This window comes from Melanerpes formicivorus, unplaced genomic scaffold (assembly GCF_026170545.1).
Source record: "Melanerpes formicivorus ecotype bairdi unplaced genomic scaffold, bMelFor1.0.p_v2 SCAF_8, whole genome shotgun sequence".
Lineage (NCBI taxonomy): Eukaryota > Metazoa > Chordata > Aves > Piciformes > Picidae > Melanerpes > Melanerpes formicivorus.
In genome coordinates, this window is record NW_027142360.1 from 15,017,154 (window position 1) to 15,038,286 (window position 21,133).

The 21,133-nt window shown below is 39.1% G+C and overlaps 1 protein-coding gene across 2 annotated transcripts; it reads left to right on the forward strand.

Annotated features, from left to right (window-relative positions):
* Positions 1 to 1,982: 1,982 nt before the first annotated feature.
* Positions 1,983 to 17,160, forward strand: DRAM1 (DNA damage regulated autophagy modulator 1). Of its 2 annotated transcripts, none has more exons than XM_068142252.1 (7): positions 1,983 to 2,418; positions 8,071 to 8,138; positions 9,270 to 9,412; positions 10,450 to 10,627; positions 11,629 to 11,687; positions 13,310 to 13,402; positions 15,853 to 17,160. In XM_068142252.1, exons 1-7 carry the CDS (start codon positions 2,288 to 2,290, stop codon positions 15,898 to 15,900), a joined length of 720 nt encoding a protein of 239 aa, XP_067998353.1. In that variant the 5' UTR covers positions 1,983 to 2,287; the 3' UTR covers positions 15,901 to 17,160. The 2 variants fall into 2 exon arrangements, with proteins under 2 accessions (XP_067998353.1, XP_067998354.1); XM_068142253.1 differs by lacking the exon at positions 1,983 to 2,418 and adding an exon at positions 4,951 to 5,048.
* Positions 17,161 to 21,133: the final 3,973 nt, after the last annotated feature.

The following is a 21,133-nucleotide window of genomic DNA, read 5'->3' on the forward strand; positions in this document are numbered from 1 at the left end:
GTGATATTATATAATTTATCCAAAGCACAATAAATCAAAATACACAGACCTTCTTTGAAATATCACACTATTGTTCTCAAGTCCAGTAAATAAAATTACTCCTCCCAAGTTTGTATTTGTTACTCCTTGCAGCTCCCACTGATCTTTTGAAGAACAATTTACCAATGCTAATGACAAAAACAAATGTCACCACTCCAACTACATGTTGTTACTGAGTACCTCCTACAATAAAGTATAAGGAAACATCACATGAGGTGTAATAAATGTTTACATAGCAACAAAGTGCCTTTGCTAGTGATTGCCAAACAGCAAGTTGCCACCTGCTTGTGCCAAAACCATGTCTTTTTCTTTTACTCCAGATAATGTCCAGGCACTGCAAGTAGTCATGTGAAGAATATAAACACTCTACTCACACTTAAGAGTGAGCTATTTACTGCTTATAAAAGTCTAGTTAGTATAATGAGATTTTGCAGAAACATTTTTCCAACAATATGACTTAAATCCTGATGCTGTGAATTAAAGTGAATCCTGTCCTTTTTCTACCAGGAATCAAAGCAGAATACTTCATTACTGACACACAAAAAATGACGAATTCTTCTTCAGCACAATGAACATAAATACATTTCCCTCAGGCCATGTATTTACCAAAGATATTAGATACTGTGCCTGTACAGTATTTTAATTTTTCTGTTTCAATGGAAAAGATATTGAGGCGTAATTAACCAAGAAGTTTTAAAACAACATATATTAAGACAGCTCAGTTATTTATTTTGTTCCATTACTTTTTCATCCCTAACTTAAAAATAAACAAAGCCCTTCTTTCAGCCAGAACTTTCTGCCACTTGAAATTACTGTAAAACAGATTACCTATGGAAAGTTTATGTATGAATTTGTGGTTTGGGTTTTGGGTTTTTTTCAAACCCTTGCTTTCCTTGCATCTAAAATACATCTTTTTCAGAGTACTGTGAAAGTATTAGCCAATATGAAACGTGACAGGCTTTTTGTAGGAAAAAAAAGTGATAGTAGGTAATCGTGAACTACTAGACACAGGTTACACATTAAGCACGCAAACAATATGCTACTGCCAAAAGGCATAGAGTGTAGAGTACCCCCAGTTTTCAAGGCAGAATAATTTGTGTGATTACTTCTGCATACTGACAATATATTGTCACAAGTGGTTTTATTAAATTTGTATATCACTTCCTAGTATCTTGAAAGGCATGCAAAGTACTCACCTTCTAACTTACTATGCTTCCACCACAAGGGATGTGTACTTGAAGGTAGTAAGACTAGCCTCACCACAAATCTTCAAGGAGAGGAAAAGAGGGAATGGAGTATGCACATATAGGTCTTTTGTTTCTGACCATGCATTTGGATGTTAGCTTGGAAGTCAGATAAATACAGTCACAGGAAGCAGAAAAAAAATCTTGACAGGGTGTCCACGGCTTCAGGTTAAACCAAAGCACAAATGCAGAACACCGCATGATGCTGAACTAGCTGCGGTTTATCTCAGAGCGTGTGAAAAAGAGAATCACCCAGCTTTGCAAATCGAGGCCATGTGATTGAAATTGAAGTCCAAGGTGGGTGAGTTTGGTACCACTATGAGTCAGTCCTTCAAACCCCAGGGTTTCTGAGTACCTCCCGTGCCTGCCATCAGGACCTCCTCGGGCTTCTCGCACAGCTGTGAAGGCGCAAGCCGCTAGCACCCCCCCGCAGACCCTGCCGAGGACTCCCCAGCAGCACCACCAGCCTCCGTGTCCCGACCAGGGCGTGCGCAGCCCATAAAAAACCCCAGCAGCCAAGCCCGCCGCTCGGGGTCAGAGCCGGGGCTGTGCAGAGACTTCCTGCCGTCGATCAGAAACTCGCTGAAGCCGTTAGAGGTGCTCCCACAGGTGAAAGCTGAACGGACCACCCTAGCCAGCCCCACGCTACCCGCCCCCCGCTTCATCTGACCGCCTGGGCCGTTAGCCGTTCGCGGCCGTTACCCACGGCGGGCGGGGCGGGCGCAGCCCCCTAGGGGGACCGCTGAGGAGAAACGAAAGCGAAGGGAAGGCTGTGGGCGGCGGGAGATCCCCGGGGCCAGTGAAGGTGGAAGCGCTGCTGCCTGGCGGGGGAAGCCGCGTGTGGGGCGGGCAGGAATCAACCGGTCAGAGTGTTGTAGGGGCGGGCGGGTGAGAGTTCCGCAAGTCCTCGGGCACGACCCGTGACTTCAGGGCACCGTCAAGCAGAGCCTGTTTGGGCGCTCCTGTCCCAGCCGCTGGTGCCCCGGGTAGAGCAGTCGCGGGCGATGCTGTGCGGCATGTCTGGCGTGGCTTTCATCCCCACTTTGCTCGTCAGCTGGTCCTCAGCCGCCTTCATCATCTCCTATGTGATCGCCGTGCTGGCGGGGCACGTCGAGCCCCTTGTCCCCTACATCAGGTGAGGTGGGGGCGGCGGGACGCGGTGGGGACGTCCGTGTTAGGTTGGAGGTTCTGAGGAACAACCTCGGCGCCGGGTCCTCGCCTTCTCCCCGCGGCGTGTGGTGCGGGGCCGCCGGCGCGTTTGTGGGGCTCCCCGGGGGAAAGAGAAGCAGTGGTGGCAGTCTCCCCGTGAGAGGGGGCAGAGCAGGGACCTCCTGTTCGCTCCTTGCCACTCGTCACACCTCTAGCACCCAGATCTCTCTCAGATCCACAGGACCCAAACGCTGACAGACGTGCTAGAACGGAGCTGAAAGTTCTTTGCTGGAACCAAAGTGTGCTACAGGCCTGATCCTAGCAAAACTTAAGGAATATGTGGTGGAAATGTACTTTTGTTGTATAACGCCAGAACTGAGCCAAAGTGCACCAGGGGGTAACAGGACTCAAAGCCCTACAATAGAGTTTGTAGGACACACACCCCCAGCACCTAAAACGTGGGGTGTTTTGTTTAGTTTTTTAATAAGCATAGGAACAATGAATGTAAAAGGGTCTTGAGAGATGACTGGCATCTCTTTTCTATAACCTTAGTCACGCACAATTCTGCGTCAGTCATTTTTTTTATACATTGCTTATGTTAACAAATCTGAGCTGTGAAATTAGAGAGTATTTAGCACTAAATGGGTTAAAGGTAAACCAGAAATGAAAGAGTGGTCTCTGATAGATAAAAGATCTAAAAAAGTTTAAAATACATCTTTCCAGGTACAACTAGACCTAATTCCTTGAAAGACCTTATGTACATGCATAATTTCATAAGATTGGTAACCAGATTTGTACACACATGTAAATTTGATTGAAAATTGTTATCTGTCATGGTAAGTAAGTGAAATGGTGTGAATAACGCCACAGCTCACAAGAAAGTCAAGCTTCATTCAAACTAATCCAAAGAAAGTTGAGCTTTGTGCTTGTGTTAGCAAGACTTCTTAAGATAGGCTGAGATCTGGACTCTGCACTTGCAAGGCCTTGTGCTTGTATGTGCACAAATACCCTACTGCCTTAACAATTGTGGTTATACTCTTCTTTGATTACCTACATGGGTTTACTGACAAAAGCACTTGTAATCAATGCAATATATCTATTATTAACTAGGAAAAATAAAGCATCTGTTGTAACTGTGTCCACACTCAGTACTTCATTTGTGATCAGAAGATTTGTGACAAAGTGTTTCTTACATTGAAGCTATGTCCTTGAATAAAATATGAGAGAATAGACCTTTTTTCTTTCTGTTAATTGTGTTCTCAGCTTGTATGATTGTTTTTGACAGCCCAGATATCTCAATTGTGTCATTCTTTTTTTGAGAGGCATGCCATACCTGCAAGTCACAGCTATGTAACTTGGATGAATGTATTACAGCTGTCATAGTTCTCTCAGTCTAACTGAAGATCTCACTGACAAAAACATTCATATCCTTTAACTATGGAATCACAATAAATGTCCACATACCCAAAAAAAAAAAAACAAAGACATATGAGGATGTGTCAGTGATTAAAAAGAAATGGCAAACCCACATACATTTCAGTCCCTCTACATTTGCTAATAAAAGATTGATGTTTAACACAACAGTTGGACTAAGGATACATGTTGACTGTTGGTGAACAACCTGTAATAATTCTGAAGGTACATGGTCTAAGCATATGATCTTTGTAGAAGATGCACTTGGGAGTAATGAGATGATTCCTTCTAAGCATTCAGACCAACTGCCATACCATATTTCATATTCTTCTCTTGCAAGCAGTTGTTTTAGCCTAAGAAGCTCAATCATGGGATTAAGAACGTGATTTAGTGAAACTTGGAGCGATAAAAAAGAGGAAGAGTGTTGCGACATTTCAGTTGTGCAATATTTTAAAATGAACTATAACAATTAAATAGAGCTTGTATGTGGAAATTCCAGTTATATGAAGGAGAAAAATATTGACAAATTTTAGTTCAACATTTCTATAATTCCTATTTACATTCCTCAGGTATGCTATGTATGCCTTCAGGTAACTTGTTAATTTTGCTTCCTGTGTCACAGCTGCCACAGTGAGAGGAAGACCACATCTAAATTTGTGATTGAAACTTTGCTAAACTGTCATCAAGGAAACTATACAAACACATTTCTGGGTAGATGAATATGATTTTGTGTTTTCTAGTGGCAGAGATACAGAAGAGGATTAGGTTGTGCCCAAGTTACTTCTTTTGCTCCTACTACTCAAAATCCAAACTAATTTGGATGTGCTGGGATGGCTGTTTGGTGGTTTGAATTCTCAGTGAAAGAGTAAAGGGAATTTCTTTAATGTATTTGCTGTCAGGTAGTACCTCCAGATCAGTCACAGTCCTTGTTGGCAGAATATATTCTTCCTACTCTAAAACTTTGGGGCTTGAGTTTGAAGAGAAATAATTTATGATGGCTGTGAAGAAAATTCAATGACAATGAGTCTTCTGACCCTAAAATATTTATTCCCTACCTTATTTACCTTCTTGTCTTTCCACTCTTCAGAAGACTGTTTGCTTGTAGTATTCTTCTTCATGAGACAATGACACAAATGCTATCAATTTCATGCATGGTTCTCCTCCTTTCCCATTGTGATTGTGCTCTCCCATGCGTCATTGCAAGTAAGTGAGCACGTTTCTGTTTCATATGCACCATTTGCCTTTTTTCTTTTCCAGTAAAAGAAAGCAACTGTCAAAAAGTTTTTTTTTTCCCCCCAAAGCAGCAGACCAGAAATAAAAAAATGTACACAAATTTTTATTTAGCTTCAAAGATACCTTGTTGGAAGCTATAACATTAAAAAGATTGTGTCCTTGAAAGTCCAGTGCAGTACCTCATAAATACATTGTAGATATGATATAGTATTCTTGGTATGAAATTTGTGAAGGCATACAGCTGAGATTATTGAGTTTAAAAATCAACAGCAACAAAATTCATCTACAAAGCTTTTGCTTGAGGAAAGATTTAAGTAAAAAATGAATGGAGTTCAGTGAAGTTTCAGGTTATTTGGATTGCTCTTATGATGTGAAGTGTTCCAAGAACTTCAAATGGCTTTCTTTGCATGTACCGATTCCATTTGCTTCTCACCTGAAGTCCTTTAAAAGCTTTGAAGTGATCACAGTCCTGTATTTAGTGTAGAGCAGTTTCTGGTCTTCAAAAGTCCTTCAAGGCTGTCACAAGTAGCACATTTTTAAAATGGAGCCCATTGTCATAGTAATGAAAACATTCCAGAAACATGAGGAAAAGATGTGAAGTTCAAGGTTAAAAAATGGGCTGAGTGAAGCATGGATTAAGATGATTTTCAGAAGTGTCAAACAAACAAAGGAGTTACCGTGCAATTTTCACAGATTCCACTATCAAAGAGAAGCAAGACTGATACAGAGCTAGAGCAAGTCTTTAGAAAGCATTAAAACAAATAATACAGTTGGACAGAGGTTCTTTATGCCTGAGAAGTTGTAAAAACTTGTCTAACAGCCTGGTCCAAGCTTTTGTTTGAGAATTTGGAGCCAATCTAGTGAAAAAACAAACAAAACCCCCAATATTTTTCTCTATTCTTTGTGTCAGCTTTCTAAAGGATTCTCCTTTCATCCTAAGCTTTCTCCCATTCTTGATAAATCATCTTAGCAACTAATTTCACAAATGCTTCTGTAACACAGAATGATTTTGAGGGCAAATACTAATTTCTAATAAAGTTTGGTGGGTTTTTCTTTGGTTTTGGGTTTGTTTGTTTTTTGAGTATTGTGCCTAGTTCTGGGCTCCCCAGTTCAAGAGCAGTAGAGAACTTCTAGAGATAATCCAGTGGAGGGTTACAAAGATAACTGGGGGACTGGAGCATCTCTCTTACAAGGAGAAGCTGAGACCTGGGGCTGTTTAGCCTGGAGAAGACTGAGAGGGGATCTTATCAATGCTTACGAATATCTAAGTGAGTGGATGAGTGCCAAGTGGATGGAGTTGAACTCTTTTTGGTGGTGTCCAGTAATAGATGAGGGGTAATGGGCACAAACTAGAACACAGGAAGTTCCAGCTAAACCTAAGGAAAATCTTCTTTGAGGGTGAAGGAGCACTGGAACAAACTGCCCAGAGAGGTTGTGGAGTCTTTCTCTAGAGATACTAAAAACCTGCCTGGACGTGTTCCTGTGCAACTTGCTGTAGGCAAACCTGCTTTAGCATGATGATTTGACTTGGTGGTCCCCAGGAATCCCTTGCAGTTCCTACCATTCTGTGATATGGTCATACTTTTCTGTCTCAAACTTGTCCAAATTGTCCAAATCTTTAAGAATGATTGCTTATATAGAGAGTGCATTGCCTTTTGGGTGTAAAATCACAGGCATTCGTGTTGAGTCTGTGATTTTGGCTGTGCTCAGTGACAGGTTCAGAAGTTTAGCACTGAAATCCAATCCAGCCTCACTGTTGAAAAGTATTCATCTTCTTGAATTACATTAAAATAAATCTCTAGCTAGTACCTACTTGCCTTATACACCTAAGGAAAAGTTTTGTTCTTAGAACCTTTGCTCAGTTTCCACTGAAACTTGACATTAGCTAAACTTATTACATGTTTACTTTTCTGACATCAGAGTTCTTTGGGTGTCTCTGTTTACACACATAATCATGCCTCTTGGTACTGCAGTGTAACTGAAAACTCAGCTCACACCTGAATTATATGAAGATTTATGAGCTACATGGTTTCCATTGGCTCTGCCAGCAGAATCCAATCAAATAGGTATCAGCCAGTTGCACATTGGATGAGAAATTAGTGTAAATTGGTGATGGCATCACAGGACTCTTCTGTCAGAAGATCACTCAACTTGTATGAAAGAGTCCTGCTTGAGGGAACTTGAACCCAATGTATTCCTAGGAGTATATCCTTCCTATGAGAAAAAGGCATCCTCTGGAGTGGGTGCTTGCCATATATGCAGGAAAAAGAGGGAAAAGAATTCTATGATGATGGCATTCCATTTTGTATGTAACATATATGACATTTTGTCTATATATATACACACACACGTATGTATGTGTGTACTTCTGTAGATATTCTCACACTTACGCATGGTCTGTCCCAGTGAATTTCTGATTGTCCCATATAAGGAAGGGTGAATTTCTTCAGCCTAGGAGCCTTAAAACACCTTGCGCCTAGAGCACTGTTAATGTGTGTACAGCTTATCTACATTAGCAAATTAAACAATGCCTAGGAATGTACACAGGCATCGTAACACAATTGCTCTCCTGGGATAAAGTCCTTTCAAACAAGTCAGGAAATTAAGCTGAATTCTCTCACATCTTGGTATACTGAATGCCATTGGATACTTTTTACTCTATCACAGTGCTAATTTAGCAGATAAAAGACATACTATTTCTAAAATGCAATTTTGGTAATAATTTATGTCATTCATGACCAAAATATTGCTCTGTTTCCTCTCTGCATATTGCATACAAAAAAGGAAGAAATACAGTTCAAATACTGTGCTCTATGGATCTTAGTACAGTGCTTAAGCATGCAGCAGACAACATTCCAATTTATATGTTTAAGTTTATTACACACATAGCAGCGGTCCACACAAGTTACATTTCTCTCGAGACTTCATGTGTACATCTCATTTGTGTTTCATAGATCTCAACTAACTTAATTTCTTTCTCTTCCTGCTTTAGTGACACTGGAACTAAACCTCCAGAGAGCGGTGTCTTTGGTTTTATGATTAATATTTCAGCACTTTTAGGTATGTATAAAGTACTTGGTTCAAACACAGCAGTGACATAAAAAGTAGCATCAGCTGTCTGCTTACTCTGCAGTCCATACCATACTCTGCAGTAAAAATACTCCACAGTCAATTGATAGTATCAGGTAGATGGAAGTAGTATCTAGAGAGTCAGGCCTTTAGAGTCAGTAAATGCAGGTTTAAAGGCATTTCTGTCTTTTAAAAGCATTTCACCAGTGCAATGTAGTCAGCATAGCTGGAAATAAAAAGTGGAAGAAAGATGGCATAATTACTTTGCAAAAACTGTATCTTTCATGTAGGGAGACATTAGGTTCTAGGGTGATGCAGCAAAGGGAAGAACAGTGTTAAAACAACACTAGGTTTCTTCTGCAAGATGTCTACTGCCCTTAGTCAAGAAGTTTCTATTCACTTCTAAGGGAAGGAGGATCAAGAACTTTGTACCTCTGTGTACAAGCAGTCCGTGATGGCCTTCGTGCAAAGTAAAAGTCACTTCGTTTTGCCTATTCTAAGAGCCTCATTCAGTCACAGTATCTTAGTGTGTTTTGTAACTTTATAGTCCCTGTAAAAAGTTCTTGATTAACTTTTCCAGCTGTAGATAGACTGTACTAAAGAGTAGCCAGAGCTGGCACAAAAGCTTTTAAAATAGTTTCTGGATACACAGGCAATTATATTTTTGTATGGTTACACTCTAAAAAAATGTATTATTTTTTTCAGGGCATCCATTCTAGGGAGATGTAGTTCTGGTACAAAACTGCATAACAGAGCAGACTAAGTTCTCCCACTTCCAGCTTATGGTTCTGTCTCCCTGAAACATGTTTCAAATGTGGAGTGCCAATGCCTCTGTGCCTAATATGCATAGAATGAGACCTAAAATAGTGTTTTTCTTAATGTGCAGTTATTTCTAGATAGAACTAGTGTGCAATGTTAAGACTAAGATAATGTTAAGAGTTCTACCTGAAAATAATAAATCTGAAATTCACTACCTTTCTTCTTCATCCAAGCAGAGTTAAAGGCAGCATTACTTATTGTATTATGCTTATAATTCTGTATGCTAGTGTATTACAGGGCAAGGTGGTAAAATGTAAGCAACACAGGACCATTGAACAGAATATGTATTTTTTTGTTTTTCAGCTGTAATTACAATGTGCATCAGATATTTATTGATAGAGAAGCAAAATGAGTCATCACATTTTATTAGGTCTTCATGCAACATACTTTCATTATGTATTGGATTGGTGGGATGTGTTGGAATGGGCATAGTTGCAACTTTTCAGGTATGACCATACATTTCTTAATCATAAATGAAACTAAAGTTGCCCTAACACTTAAAGAGTCAAGTAGATAACAGCAGTTAGCTTTAATACAGTGTGAATATTTGGCAAATGCAGTAAGAATATCTTCTTTGCCTCTGCCTTTTTTCAGTAGCTTTAGAAAGACAGATTTGCTTTCTCCCTGTGTACTAGATTTTTCACTTACACAGTTTTGTCACTAAAGGTTTGGGGTTTTTTTTGCAAGTGTGCTTGTTTTGTAACACATCTATGCTAGAAATATAGATGCTTCTGCTGGAAAATTTTTACTATGAAAATTTGACTGTAAAAAAAGCTTTGCTATTCGCAGTTTCATTTGCTTACACTCAGGTAGGGCAGAATAAGTCAGACTAGAAAAAAGCACCTGCACTTTGACCTGAATGATGGCATGCACATTAGCAGCATCTGGAATAGTGATCTGTTTTATTACTGGATATTCTGCTTGTTTGTGTTTCAAAGGAGAGATTCTTCAATAGGTAGGGTATCACAAAAGTATAGGCCACACATAGTGACACCAGAGTAATATATAACTAATTTTCTGCTGACTTACTTCCTGGCCACTGGAGGTTGAGAGGTGAAGCTATAGCAGTCACTATTCAGAACAGCTCCCATGGAACTTTACCATTAGTTAAGAGTATGGACACACAATTGCAGATTAGACTTTCAACACAAAAGTTTGGAAACGTTTGGCAGGGTAAAGGGAGAAAGGAGGTATAGGAACCTCTTAAGAATAACACAAGCCAGACCAACTTTTGAACAACTCTAAAGTTGATCTGCACTTGTATGTGAACATGGGAAAGGACATTGACCTGCTGTCTTTAGACATGATTAGTTTGCCTCTTCTCCATTTTCTTTCATCTTCCCTATGTAGACTGTTGGGAGAAAGGACTGTTTCCTACTGCTTTTACATGCCCAGCGTAATGTGGATACTGTCTTCTCATTGATTCCTACCACTGTACAAATAATTCCAACTAACCATTACACTGTGCTGATTCTTTTTCCAGGAGCTGTCTGTTCCCAGTGTCCATGACATAGGAGCTTTGGTGGCATTTGGCTCTGGTGTTATATACATTACACTTCAGTCTATTATCTCTTACAAGTCCTGTCCAAGATGGAACAGCTACTTTATGTGTCACATAAGGATGGCCATATCTGTAGTATCATGCATTGCTTTCATTCCCAGTATCCTTTGTGCTGTATCCTACAGTTTTCCCTTTATGCACTCATGATTTTCCTTTGAAGGAAAATGGGGTTACAATCTGTGCTTAGGGCTCTCTAATATTTCTGCTGTAATAATGTAGATAGTGTATAGTGAACGTCATAAAGATGAGGTTCAGGGTCTTCTAAGAAGCTGTATGTCTTCTTTCAGTGGTATATTTAAGTACAATGCCCCAGTGTTCTGTATAGGATTATGTAATAAAAAAGCTAAACCAACTTTACAACATGCTTCATTTTGAAGGAGTGTACAAAGGTCTGACAAAGGAGGGCACCACTTCTAAAACGAACCAAACACATAGCATACACAAGATTTCCTTCATGCCTAAACAGATGGTTTTGACCGTGTTGGTTGGTATTTGGCTTCATTTGATGCCTCCTCTCGGTTCTTAGCTTCATTTGATGCCTTCTCTTGAGACACACTCAATGCACTAGCTTTTCCCACAGCCTGCTGCAACTGGAGTCATCCTGTTGATATGGGTGGTCTTTAGGTGTTCTGCCAGTGTTGAAAAGTAGTTGCAGCACATAATTTCATCAGCCAGCCAGCTACAGCATGCTTTTGGTTTCAGCAACACTGAAAAGATTTTTAAAGAGAGCTCCAGTTCTGAGAGAAAGTTATACAAGTATACCAATGCACCTATTGTGGACCAGTGGAAAACAACATGGTTCCCCTTGCAGGACTCTACTTCCCCAATTCTTAATCATCGATGTGATCTAGGTTTTAGAGTGTCTCCTCTATACTTTGGGAGAACCTGCAGAAACCTCTCTTCTTCCAGAAATGCATTTTGATGGCTGCTCTCAGTTTTCAATTATGTATTTCATTCACTTGTTTTAAATACTTTGTTTCTGTATTCTGATTGTTCAGGAAATCCTGTGGTCCAAAAAGGGAAGATGAGGTCTCTCTTTTGTAAGCAGACATTATCACTATTGCTAAACTTTTATAGTTTCCTTTACACTGTTTTTTCCAGTGATTGTGTTTGCATCACAAATTTCCATGACAAAAATTGATTGGACTCCAGGAGAAAAGGTAAGATGTCATTAAGTAGCAAACTTGCCCTGTATCATATTATTTGGGCTATGCTGTTATGTTTGTCTAAAACTCTGCAGCATCACAAATGCTTTAGAGACTTTAAGTAGTACATTTTCTTTAACAGATTTGTGAAATCTCACCAGTTTGTGTCATTCTGGCTTCCAGTTATTTCTTCATTAGGAAAATGCCTTATCACTTTCATGAGAAAACTTGTCATAAGTGGGTCAATCATCAGAGTGTTAGACTTTCATTTTAACCAAGCACTTGAAACTTACCCAGAAAACAAACAAAAAGAAAGAAGATATTCTGAAAGTGAGTTGTTCTACTTCCCTTTGTAGTCAACATTTCTTGAAAATGAACTGCATGCATGAACAAGGGGACACAGTCTCAAGCTGCACCAGGGCAAGTTTAGGCTCGCGGTGAGGAGAAAGCTCTTCACTGAGGGAGCCATTAGCCATTGGAATGTGCTGCCCAGGGAGGTGGTGGAGTCACCATCCCTGGAGGTGTTCAAGAGGGGATTGGACATGGCACTTGGTGCCATGGTCTACTCATCAGGTCTGTGGTGACAGGCTGGACTCGATGATCTTTGAGGTCTCTTCCAACCTTAGTGATACTATGATACTGCCAAGGAAGTAAATAAGATATAGGTTAAACAGAAGTGGAGCAGTTTGATACTGAAATGTTTGAGCTTTTTTACAGCATAGGTTTTCTCAGATTTTTCACCATTCTTTATTAGTCTTCGCTGTTGTGATAAACATTGGCAGTCTGACCTGAAATGTACTTCAGTCAGTATCAGATATTTGAATTGATTTCAGTGTTCTCAGAATGATAACTGTGAGAGGTAAGTTTTGGTTTTGGACACACTTTGCCACATGGAGTTATTAAAAAAAACCAACAGGTTAAATAATGAAGGGAGTGTATGCTGCTTAAAGAACTTAATAAAGGACAATTTGGCAAATTTACTTCAGTCCAAGAGGGGCAAGGCAGCTGTGACAAATCTTTATGAATAGGTAATCCTAGTAATATTTACCCATCAAGATGCAAGGAAGAGAAAATGATTTTTTTTTTCTGAAGCAGATGGCATATTTGTCGATGGCATGTTAAGAAACACTTTACATCTGTTTGTGTCATATTACATAGGTTTTCTATGACAGTCTACTTTAAACCAAAGGTCTCATCAGGAACTCTCATACAAGAGTAGCCCTCCATTCTAAAACCTTGTGAGAATTTACTGTCAGGGATAGTGCTACTGAACTCAATGTCTCTGAGTGAAAATTTTGAGTATGGGCATTTGGATACCCTTCACATTAAGAACTAAATGTTTTCAGGTGCAAATTATATTCAAGCTGTGTTTTGATCTTGTGCTAAATGTAGTTTTCATGTACTATTTTTGATGTTACTGCTTAATGGAGCATATGCCACCTTGATAAATGTGTTAGCCATCATGAAAAAAAACTAATTTGAATTGGCTTTTGTACACCAGGGCATTGGGATGATGAGTCATAAGTCTTAGAATAATTGTTGAATTTACAGAAATAAATGTCTATTTTTATGGTATTCCACAGTTACTTTGTTCAGCTCTTTTACCTCAAAATTTATTTCATGTCTCGTTCCATCAGGATTATACTTACCACTTTCTGAGTGCAATCTGTGAATGGACAGTAGCCTTTGGTTTCATCTTCTTCTTTTTAACCTTCATCAGAGATTTTCAGGTTGGTATCTACATATTCTATCAGTGACTAAGAAGTGCTATGAATTGCATAGCAAATAATACAGTAGAAAGTTATCGTTCTTTATCTTATACCAAAGAGAGATAGAAACAAAATATTTGCCCCCTGTTTTCTGAAACATAAAAATCAGGTTTATAAATTGGTTTAATAGTTTAATAGGTGCCTGGTTTTGAAAATTATTCAGTAAATTTATACATTCTACTTATTTACCTTTTTTTTTTTTTTGGTAGAAAAAGCCCCCCCCCCACCCCCCCCCCGAGGTGACATCATACTAAAATAAATGATGCAACAACTAAAAGTGCATTTCTTTCTGCCTGAGGGATACTGTATCCATTGCATTTCAACCAAATATGTTCCTTTGCTTTTAAACATTACACATATTGATACATACTGTATGATTTGTGGAAGAAGGCATGCCTCGAACTCACTTCCCAGGCTTTGCCTTGATAACTCCTGTTTACACAGCGTGTTCTAGCTGCAGTGTTTCATGTACAGTTGTTTTGTACAAGGATACAAAATGCTGAAAAAAATGAATGTGTGAGGCTTAACTTTGATGAAACACCCTGTAAAACAATCAATCAAACAAACAAACAAAAAAACATTGCTTTTGGTCAGTGCCTTCTGGAGATTTGAGGACAAAAAACTCCTGGATGTTACTGTAGCCTCCTTACTCTCCTTGGAGTTCTGGATATTTGTTTTCCCTATAAAGTAGTTGCATCTTTGCAAGACTGGAGCAGAGATACTAAGGTAGAAAAGACTGAGTAATTCTCCTTCATAGTGTAATTACAAACATGAACTAACTCAGTTGTAATCACTGTAGATGTGATTGCAGATGTGTGTGTAGATACCTTCCCCATAAGTAGGTATTTCATACATGCCATTGCCTCATGGAAGTCCCAGACTAGATTCAAGCACTTGCATAACTGTAGAACTAACAGTTGAGATCACATATGTGAGCCAGTTGGTGCAGTGATAAATTCCTGGAAATCATATTCAGAATTGGTGGTGGTGGGAAGAAAGGAAAAACAGTAAGATTCCTCCAAGTCCTCTGGTTTAAAACCCAAAGTTAATTCACTTCTTCTGTTAACTGCTTGCTCAGCATAGAAATGGTTAATATTTATGTATAAAGTGTACATAATCTTCATAAGCATATGCAAAAAATCAATTTTCCACTAAAGACTCAGAATTAACATACATTCTGCTTAAATGATAGCAAACATTTCTACACTTTTCCTCATTTTGACCTACAGTACTGAATAGACCACGACTGTATAGCTTTTCCATTATAGCTATCTCTGATCAAACAATACCCTAGGTTCTGCAGAACAAAATGTTTTTTAAAAGGCATATAATTGCCTTCTAAACATGGGAAAAATACTTAAGTACCATTCAGGAGCATTCATTAAACTTACCATTTGTGTGGGAAGGAATTTGTGGCTAGTTCATCACTCTTTGGTGTCTGTATATGTGATGGTATCTGCTTTATCTAAAGTCAAACTCTTCCATTGGATATACAATTCCCAGACAATGCTGTAGTCCTTGGAGTAGCTAAATTAGTTGTTAAGTTAGCTCCAGACACAGATAGCAGTGTGTTCAGCACTGTAGTTTAACAACATGCAAATATTGTGAATATAATAAATAAGAGAAAGCGATGGAATTAAATTAAGTAGCACTGCAGTAACTTTAAATTACAGGCTGTAAAAAATAGCATGAAATAATTTGCCATTGTTTGACAATGACAAAACATTTGGTGTCCAGAGAAGGATGATCAGAGGGCTGGAGCACCTCTCCTATGAGGACAGACTGAAGGAGTTGGGGCTGTTCAGTCTGCAGAAGAGAAGGCTCCGAGGTGACCTAATTGTGGCCTTCCAGTATCTGAAGGGGGCCTACAGGAAGGCTGGGGAAGGACTTCTCAGGATCTCAGGTAGTGATAGAACTAGGGGGAATGGAATGAAGCTGGAGGTGGGGAGATTCAGGCTGGATGTGAGGAGGAAGTTCTTCACCATGAGAGTGGTGAGACCCTGGAATGTGTTGTCCAGGGAGTTGGTTGAGGCCCCGTCCCTGGGGGTGTTTAAGAGCAGGCTGGATGAGGCTCTGGCCAGCCTGATCTAGTGTAGGGTGTCCCTGCCCATGGCAGGGGGGTTGGAACTAGATGATCCTTGTGGTCCCTTCCAACCCTGAATGAAACTATTTTTTTAGATCCTGTCCTCTTTTTGTCCCAATGAATACTCACAGAAAGCCAAATCATCAAATCAGAAAAAACAGCTGCCAGACTTCATAAGCCTTCTTTTTTATTTTCTTTCTTTCTTTCTTTGTTTTAATTTCTCACAGTATGTATTTTACTTAAATACTGTTTTTATCTTCTTGTACTTTGTATCACAGACCTGCAAATTAATTTATCTTCAGCTGACCTTTTTTTATTTTTCTTGTAGAGGCTTTCTTTAAGGATATCCACAGAGATACATGAAGACTCCTGGTAGTGGAATAGACAATGTTTTATATATATGAATATTCTAAAGGTTTTTACTTACAGAAAATGTTGCAGAAGAGCCGGGGCTTAGAAAGTTGTCTAAAGAGCCGGTGCCATTAGCTCCACAACATCTGTAACAGCATCCATTAAAAAAAAAAATCATAACTTGTAGAAATGTTCCTGCTACCTTTTTGCAATGTTTTGTAATTTTTGTATTGTTTGATATATTAAAAATACTGTAACAGAAGCAGCCTGTAGAAGCACTTGAAAGTTATTCAAAGACTTTTGATCTCCTCATCTTCTCCCTTTTGGATGCATCCATACTTCTTCATTTGTTATACTTTAATTTTAAACTTGAGCAACTGCATTTTACAAATAGCTGGGAAGGACAATGGAAAACACTAAGGTCGAATTTCTGCTCTGTTAAGTTGCAAGAATTGTGGAAGAAGGTGAGAGCAGAAGCACACATCTGTATTTCAAGACTAGAAATTTGCAGTTGGTATATGGCCACACTATGTTACCTGTTTCTGGTGGTATTTGCTGTATGCAAATCCTAGGAGAAGTTCAAACTATATTGCATGAAAAGTGTTTTCCAATAATCTCTGCAAGGTATGTTGTAAATGCCTACATCTTTTTTCCCTTTATGCACTGCTGGTCATAGGAAGCTTGAAACTGAAGTGTGTATAGAAAGTAAGCTTACATTTTTCCACCAACTCCTAAAGAGAAAACTTACTGCAATTTGGTTATACAAAGACAAAGTTTTCCAGCTTGTGTTTTAACCTACAGTGATGGAATGAAGAGTGCCTCCAAAAACCATGGCAAGTGAATGGAAAACAAGAGGAGGCACTGGTGGTTCTTGGGTGTTTTGATATATGTGTGTGGCATTATATATCTGTAAAACTGAAGGTAAAAATTACCCTGGAGAGGTTCTTTAGTGAAGATATGGCATATTTGCTGCTATAAGCTTACTTCTGTAATGAAAGACTTGAAACAGGACTAACTGAAAAGTGAGATATTACAAGTATATGGAGGGAAATGGGTCTTCCGTGGATTAATTCACTACCTCTATTTTGTGTATTAACCACTTGGCTATCAATCAAGTTGTCTACAAATTACATTTGCCAAAGTCTATCACAGTTTATGCTGAGCTATTGATGATTCTCAGTTGCTGATTTTGAATGAGAGATAACAAATGTGTGATGTTTTAAGATTAGTCATCTGTTGGTATTTCCTTTCATGTGTATTTTAAACTGTATTAAATGCAGCTGTTTCACACCTTAAAGTCTACATTTTCTGTGTATGTTCTCCCAAAGAAAATAGTGAAAATGTTTTTCACTGACAGATTCACTTTCTATAGTACTCATTCTCTTACTGACTTACTGCAAGACTTAGGCTGTGCTGATTAGGTATCCTGCAAGGGGCACACATCCCTTCAAGTGAAGATCAGAAATACTCATAAGAAAATGTATACCAACCACAGAAAGTGACATTCATTTATTTTGAGGGTTGTGTTAGGAAGACACCATATTTTTTAGTGCTTTATATGTTGGTCTTTTATTGCTTTTTATTCCTAGTTTTCTTAAGCTAAAGTATAATGGGCTTGATGGGTAAAAGACATTGCATTAACTTGAATTCAGCCCTCACTGATATTAGTGTTTTTATACTGAATGCAAGTACACTTAAAAATGGGGAAAAAATTTTTTTGTATTGTTCTGGCTTAGGCAAGAGATCACCACAGTAAGTTTCACAAGGTTCAAGGCAAGAGAACACTAAGAAAATGTCACCATTCCAATACAAGGCTCCTGAAACAAGTCACATTTATGTAATCTCTTGGTGCTGTCTCTCCTCAGGGGAAGAATCATATCTAGCCTGCCAACCTTCACTGTGCTTACAGTCTCTTAAAGAGAAAGAAAACTTTTCCCCTGCCGAGAAAGTGGCTGAATCAAGATAAACATATTGGCCAAACCCATGTACTGAAGAACTACTGAATTAAATCTTTCCCATTTTTCTGAGCTTTGTCATGATACATTTCCACATGTTACATTCATGACCAAAAGAATGCATCGTCTTTTATATAATTTGCTAGGCCAAAAACATTGTCATGCATCAACATGCAGAGAGATTAGTACCTTTTCATTTGTCCTGTGAAGAACTATTGAAAAAAATAAATAAATAAAATTGATTATTCTCTGACTCTAGGCAGCTTTTCAGTCAAGATCTTAATTATTTTTTTCATTTGAAATATGAGCTGACACGTTGGAAGCAATTGCAAAACCCCACATCCTAGCAAGGTGCATCATTTTAGCTGTGAGTGCTGGTAAGTAAGCTGTTGAATTTTTTACAGCCAAGTGGTCTCTGCAGGTTGGTACAGGTAATGTCACAGTACACTTCTGTTGCTTTTCAACTGACCTTTTTTTTATTCATATTCTCACATCCCTTAGCAACATAAAACAGCTACTTTTTCTTGGGAGCTATGCTAGACATTTATTCACCATCCCTTGGTGTGATTTCTGTCTGTCAGCCCATCATGAGTGGTTGAGAAACTTTTGCATAAACTACAGTAAACCACATGACAGGTCTTGTTATTTTTAGTGATCATGCTAAATATTTTTTCTACTCTTTCCAAAGGAGCAAAGCCTCATTTTCCTACTCAGCTTGATCTGCTGATCAGATATTACCATTGTGGTCTCTGTTATATCATGTTCCAAATCACATAAGGATACATCTCAATCAAACTACCTAAACCCCATTTTTTTTCTCAGGACGCTTACTCACACTGTTTTTTCCCCATCTGTGCTCAGCCAGTGATCACTATCTGTTGCTCCCTGTTTTTTTCTCATAAAGCATTCTTAATTTTTATTTCTGATCTGCTTTGTTTGTGTACTGCCTTATTGATAGTAGTAAAACAGTTCTGATGGCAAGGAGTTGTATGATTTGGCAGTAATACTGGCTGCAAAAGTTTCAATCAATCTAGAGGGATTATGGTGACAAGTCAATAAGTTTTAGCCATTTCAATGTCAAGTTTGTAAAGCTATTCAGGAGCTTGGTATTTTAAACTACTTTGTGAATACAAAGCCTTAAGACCCTATTTCTCAAGCCTTCATGTTTTGGAGAATCTGCTCGAAGACTTGACAGTATTCAGTGTGGGTGAGCTGATCCTAGTGGTTTACAATGGGCACTACAAATATTCTCTGAAAAAAAGATGGAAGCTGGAAGAAATGGTGAAAGGCAGAAGGATGCTTGGATTTTAAGAAGGGCTCATTTCCTTGGAAGGTGAGCTAATATCCCTTTATCTGGGAGAAATCTGACATAGTAAGGAAACTTCAATAGGTTTTCATCTACAAAATTTCTGTAGCTTTGGCTAAAACTGTCACTGCTTGGTCTGACTTTTGCTGTCCTTGTGTGTGTGTGTGCCTGTGCAGTCTATACCCTGGAGGCGTTCAAGGGGAGATTGGACGTGGCACTTGGTGCCATGGTCTAGTCATGGGGTCTGTGTTGATAGGTTGGACTCGATGATCCTCAAGGTCCTTTCCAACCTAAGTGATACTGTGATACTGTGATACTGTGATACATGCATACACAGACAGTGTGATGAAGACTGACAGTGCTTAGAACCCTGCATGTTGCAGTAATACATATAAATAATAATATTTGCTGTATTATATAAAAAACAAGTAATTTAATGAGATTTGGCTATGTTTTCTAATTGGTACTGTAACAGATAAAGAGTATTGTTTGCATTTATGGAGAAAACAGGTAACTCCTACATTTGGTATCTGTATTTTCCCCTGTACACAATAGATGGCACTAGTAGACCACACGATCTGGGTTTATTTTTCACCTTCAGGAAGACATTACTGCTGCTACCAAGTACAATAGCTTTGTAGGTAGCTCTGTGTGTTTTTAATAGTCATCTGGAGACACAGTTAAATGATTTTTTATTATTCCTTTGTGGAAAACAAGTCAGATCTAAGTTTCCTTGCCATCCCTCCCTGCCTTGCTCTAAGTAGATATGTTTTGCTACTGCAACATGTAGTTTCATAGCAACTTCAGTGTTCAGATTAGTTTGCCTAAATTAAAGGAGCCATGGGCTGTAGTTAGTACTGGTGCAGGCTGCAATTCAGCTGTCATTAAGCCACTTTCCTTGGGAAGTTTTTCCTACCCTGTTTTGAAGAAGGTGGATTTTGTTCAGTACCTTAAATAGGCTTCTGTTGGTTTGCAATGGAGCATCAGAAGACAATACAGATTTTATTTTCACAGCAATATAAAAAGAACACAATTTTAACATTTCAAAATTGCAGCCAGGAAACAATGACATGTCAGGTTGTAAAAAAATTCACAGGTAACTGCTATGTCTGTTTAAATCACACATTTGTTATGTAGAATCATAAAATGATTTGGGTTGGAAGTGACTTAAAGATCATCTAGCTCCAACCCACCCACACTATGGGCAGAAACACCTTCCACTAGACCATGTTGGTCAAGGCACTGTCCAGACTGGCCTTGAACACCTCCAGGGAGGGAACATCCACAGCCTCCTTGGGCAATCCACCAACCTCACTATAAAGAATCTCTTCTTAATATCCAGTCTAAATTGACTCTCTTCCAGCTTTAAGCCATTCCCTCTTGTCCTATCTCTACAAACCCCCTTGTAAAAAGTCCTTCCCCAGCTTTCTTGTAGGCCCCCCCTCAGGTACTGGAAGGATGCTATAGGATGTCCCTAGAGCTGCCTTTTCTCCAGGCTGAACAGACTCGACTCTCACAACCTGTACCCATAGAGGAGGGGCTCCAAGCCCTCTCATCATCTTCATGGCCCTCCTCTGGACCTGCTCCAACTGTTTGATGTCCTTCTTGTGTTGGGGGCACCAAAACTGGATGCAGTACTCCAGGTGGGGTCTCATGAGAGCTGAGTAGAGGGGAAGAATCATCTCCTTTGTCTTGCTGGTCACACTTTTGATGCAGCCTAACTAAATGCATGGATACCAATTTTTTTACATGTTTTCTGTGAACTGTAGCAGCAACCCAGGCCTCTGAACATCTGTTATTTTACCTGGAATTGTGCAAGTTCAGCATTCTTAAATAAGCCACACTGAGCATATTCTTCTAAAAGCTCTCATCAAATATTGCATGGATTATTAAAAAAATAAGTACAGAAAATGCTTTAACAAAGCAAAAAGACTTTGGTTTCACTAGACATCTTTAACTGAGTAGAACCTTCTTCCTCCACAACGTGACTCCTCTCC

Coding starts and splice junctions, on each gene's coding strand:
- DRAM1 (XM_068142252.1), top strand. CDS start 2,288: ATGCTGTGCGGCATGTCTGGCGTGGCTTTCATCCCCACTTTGCTCGTC. Junction 2,419..8,070: donor CCCCTTGTCCCCTACATCAG/GTGAGGTGGGGG, acceptor TTCCTGCTTTAG/TGACACTGGAACTAAACCTC. Junction 11,688..13,309: donor ATTGGACTCCAGGAGAAAAG/GTAAGATGTCAT, acceptor TCGTTCCATCAG/GATTATACTTACCACTTTCT.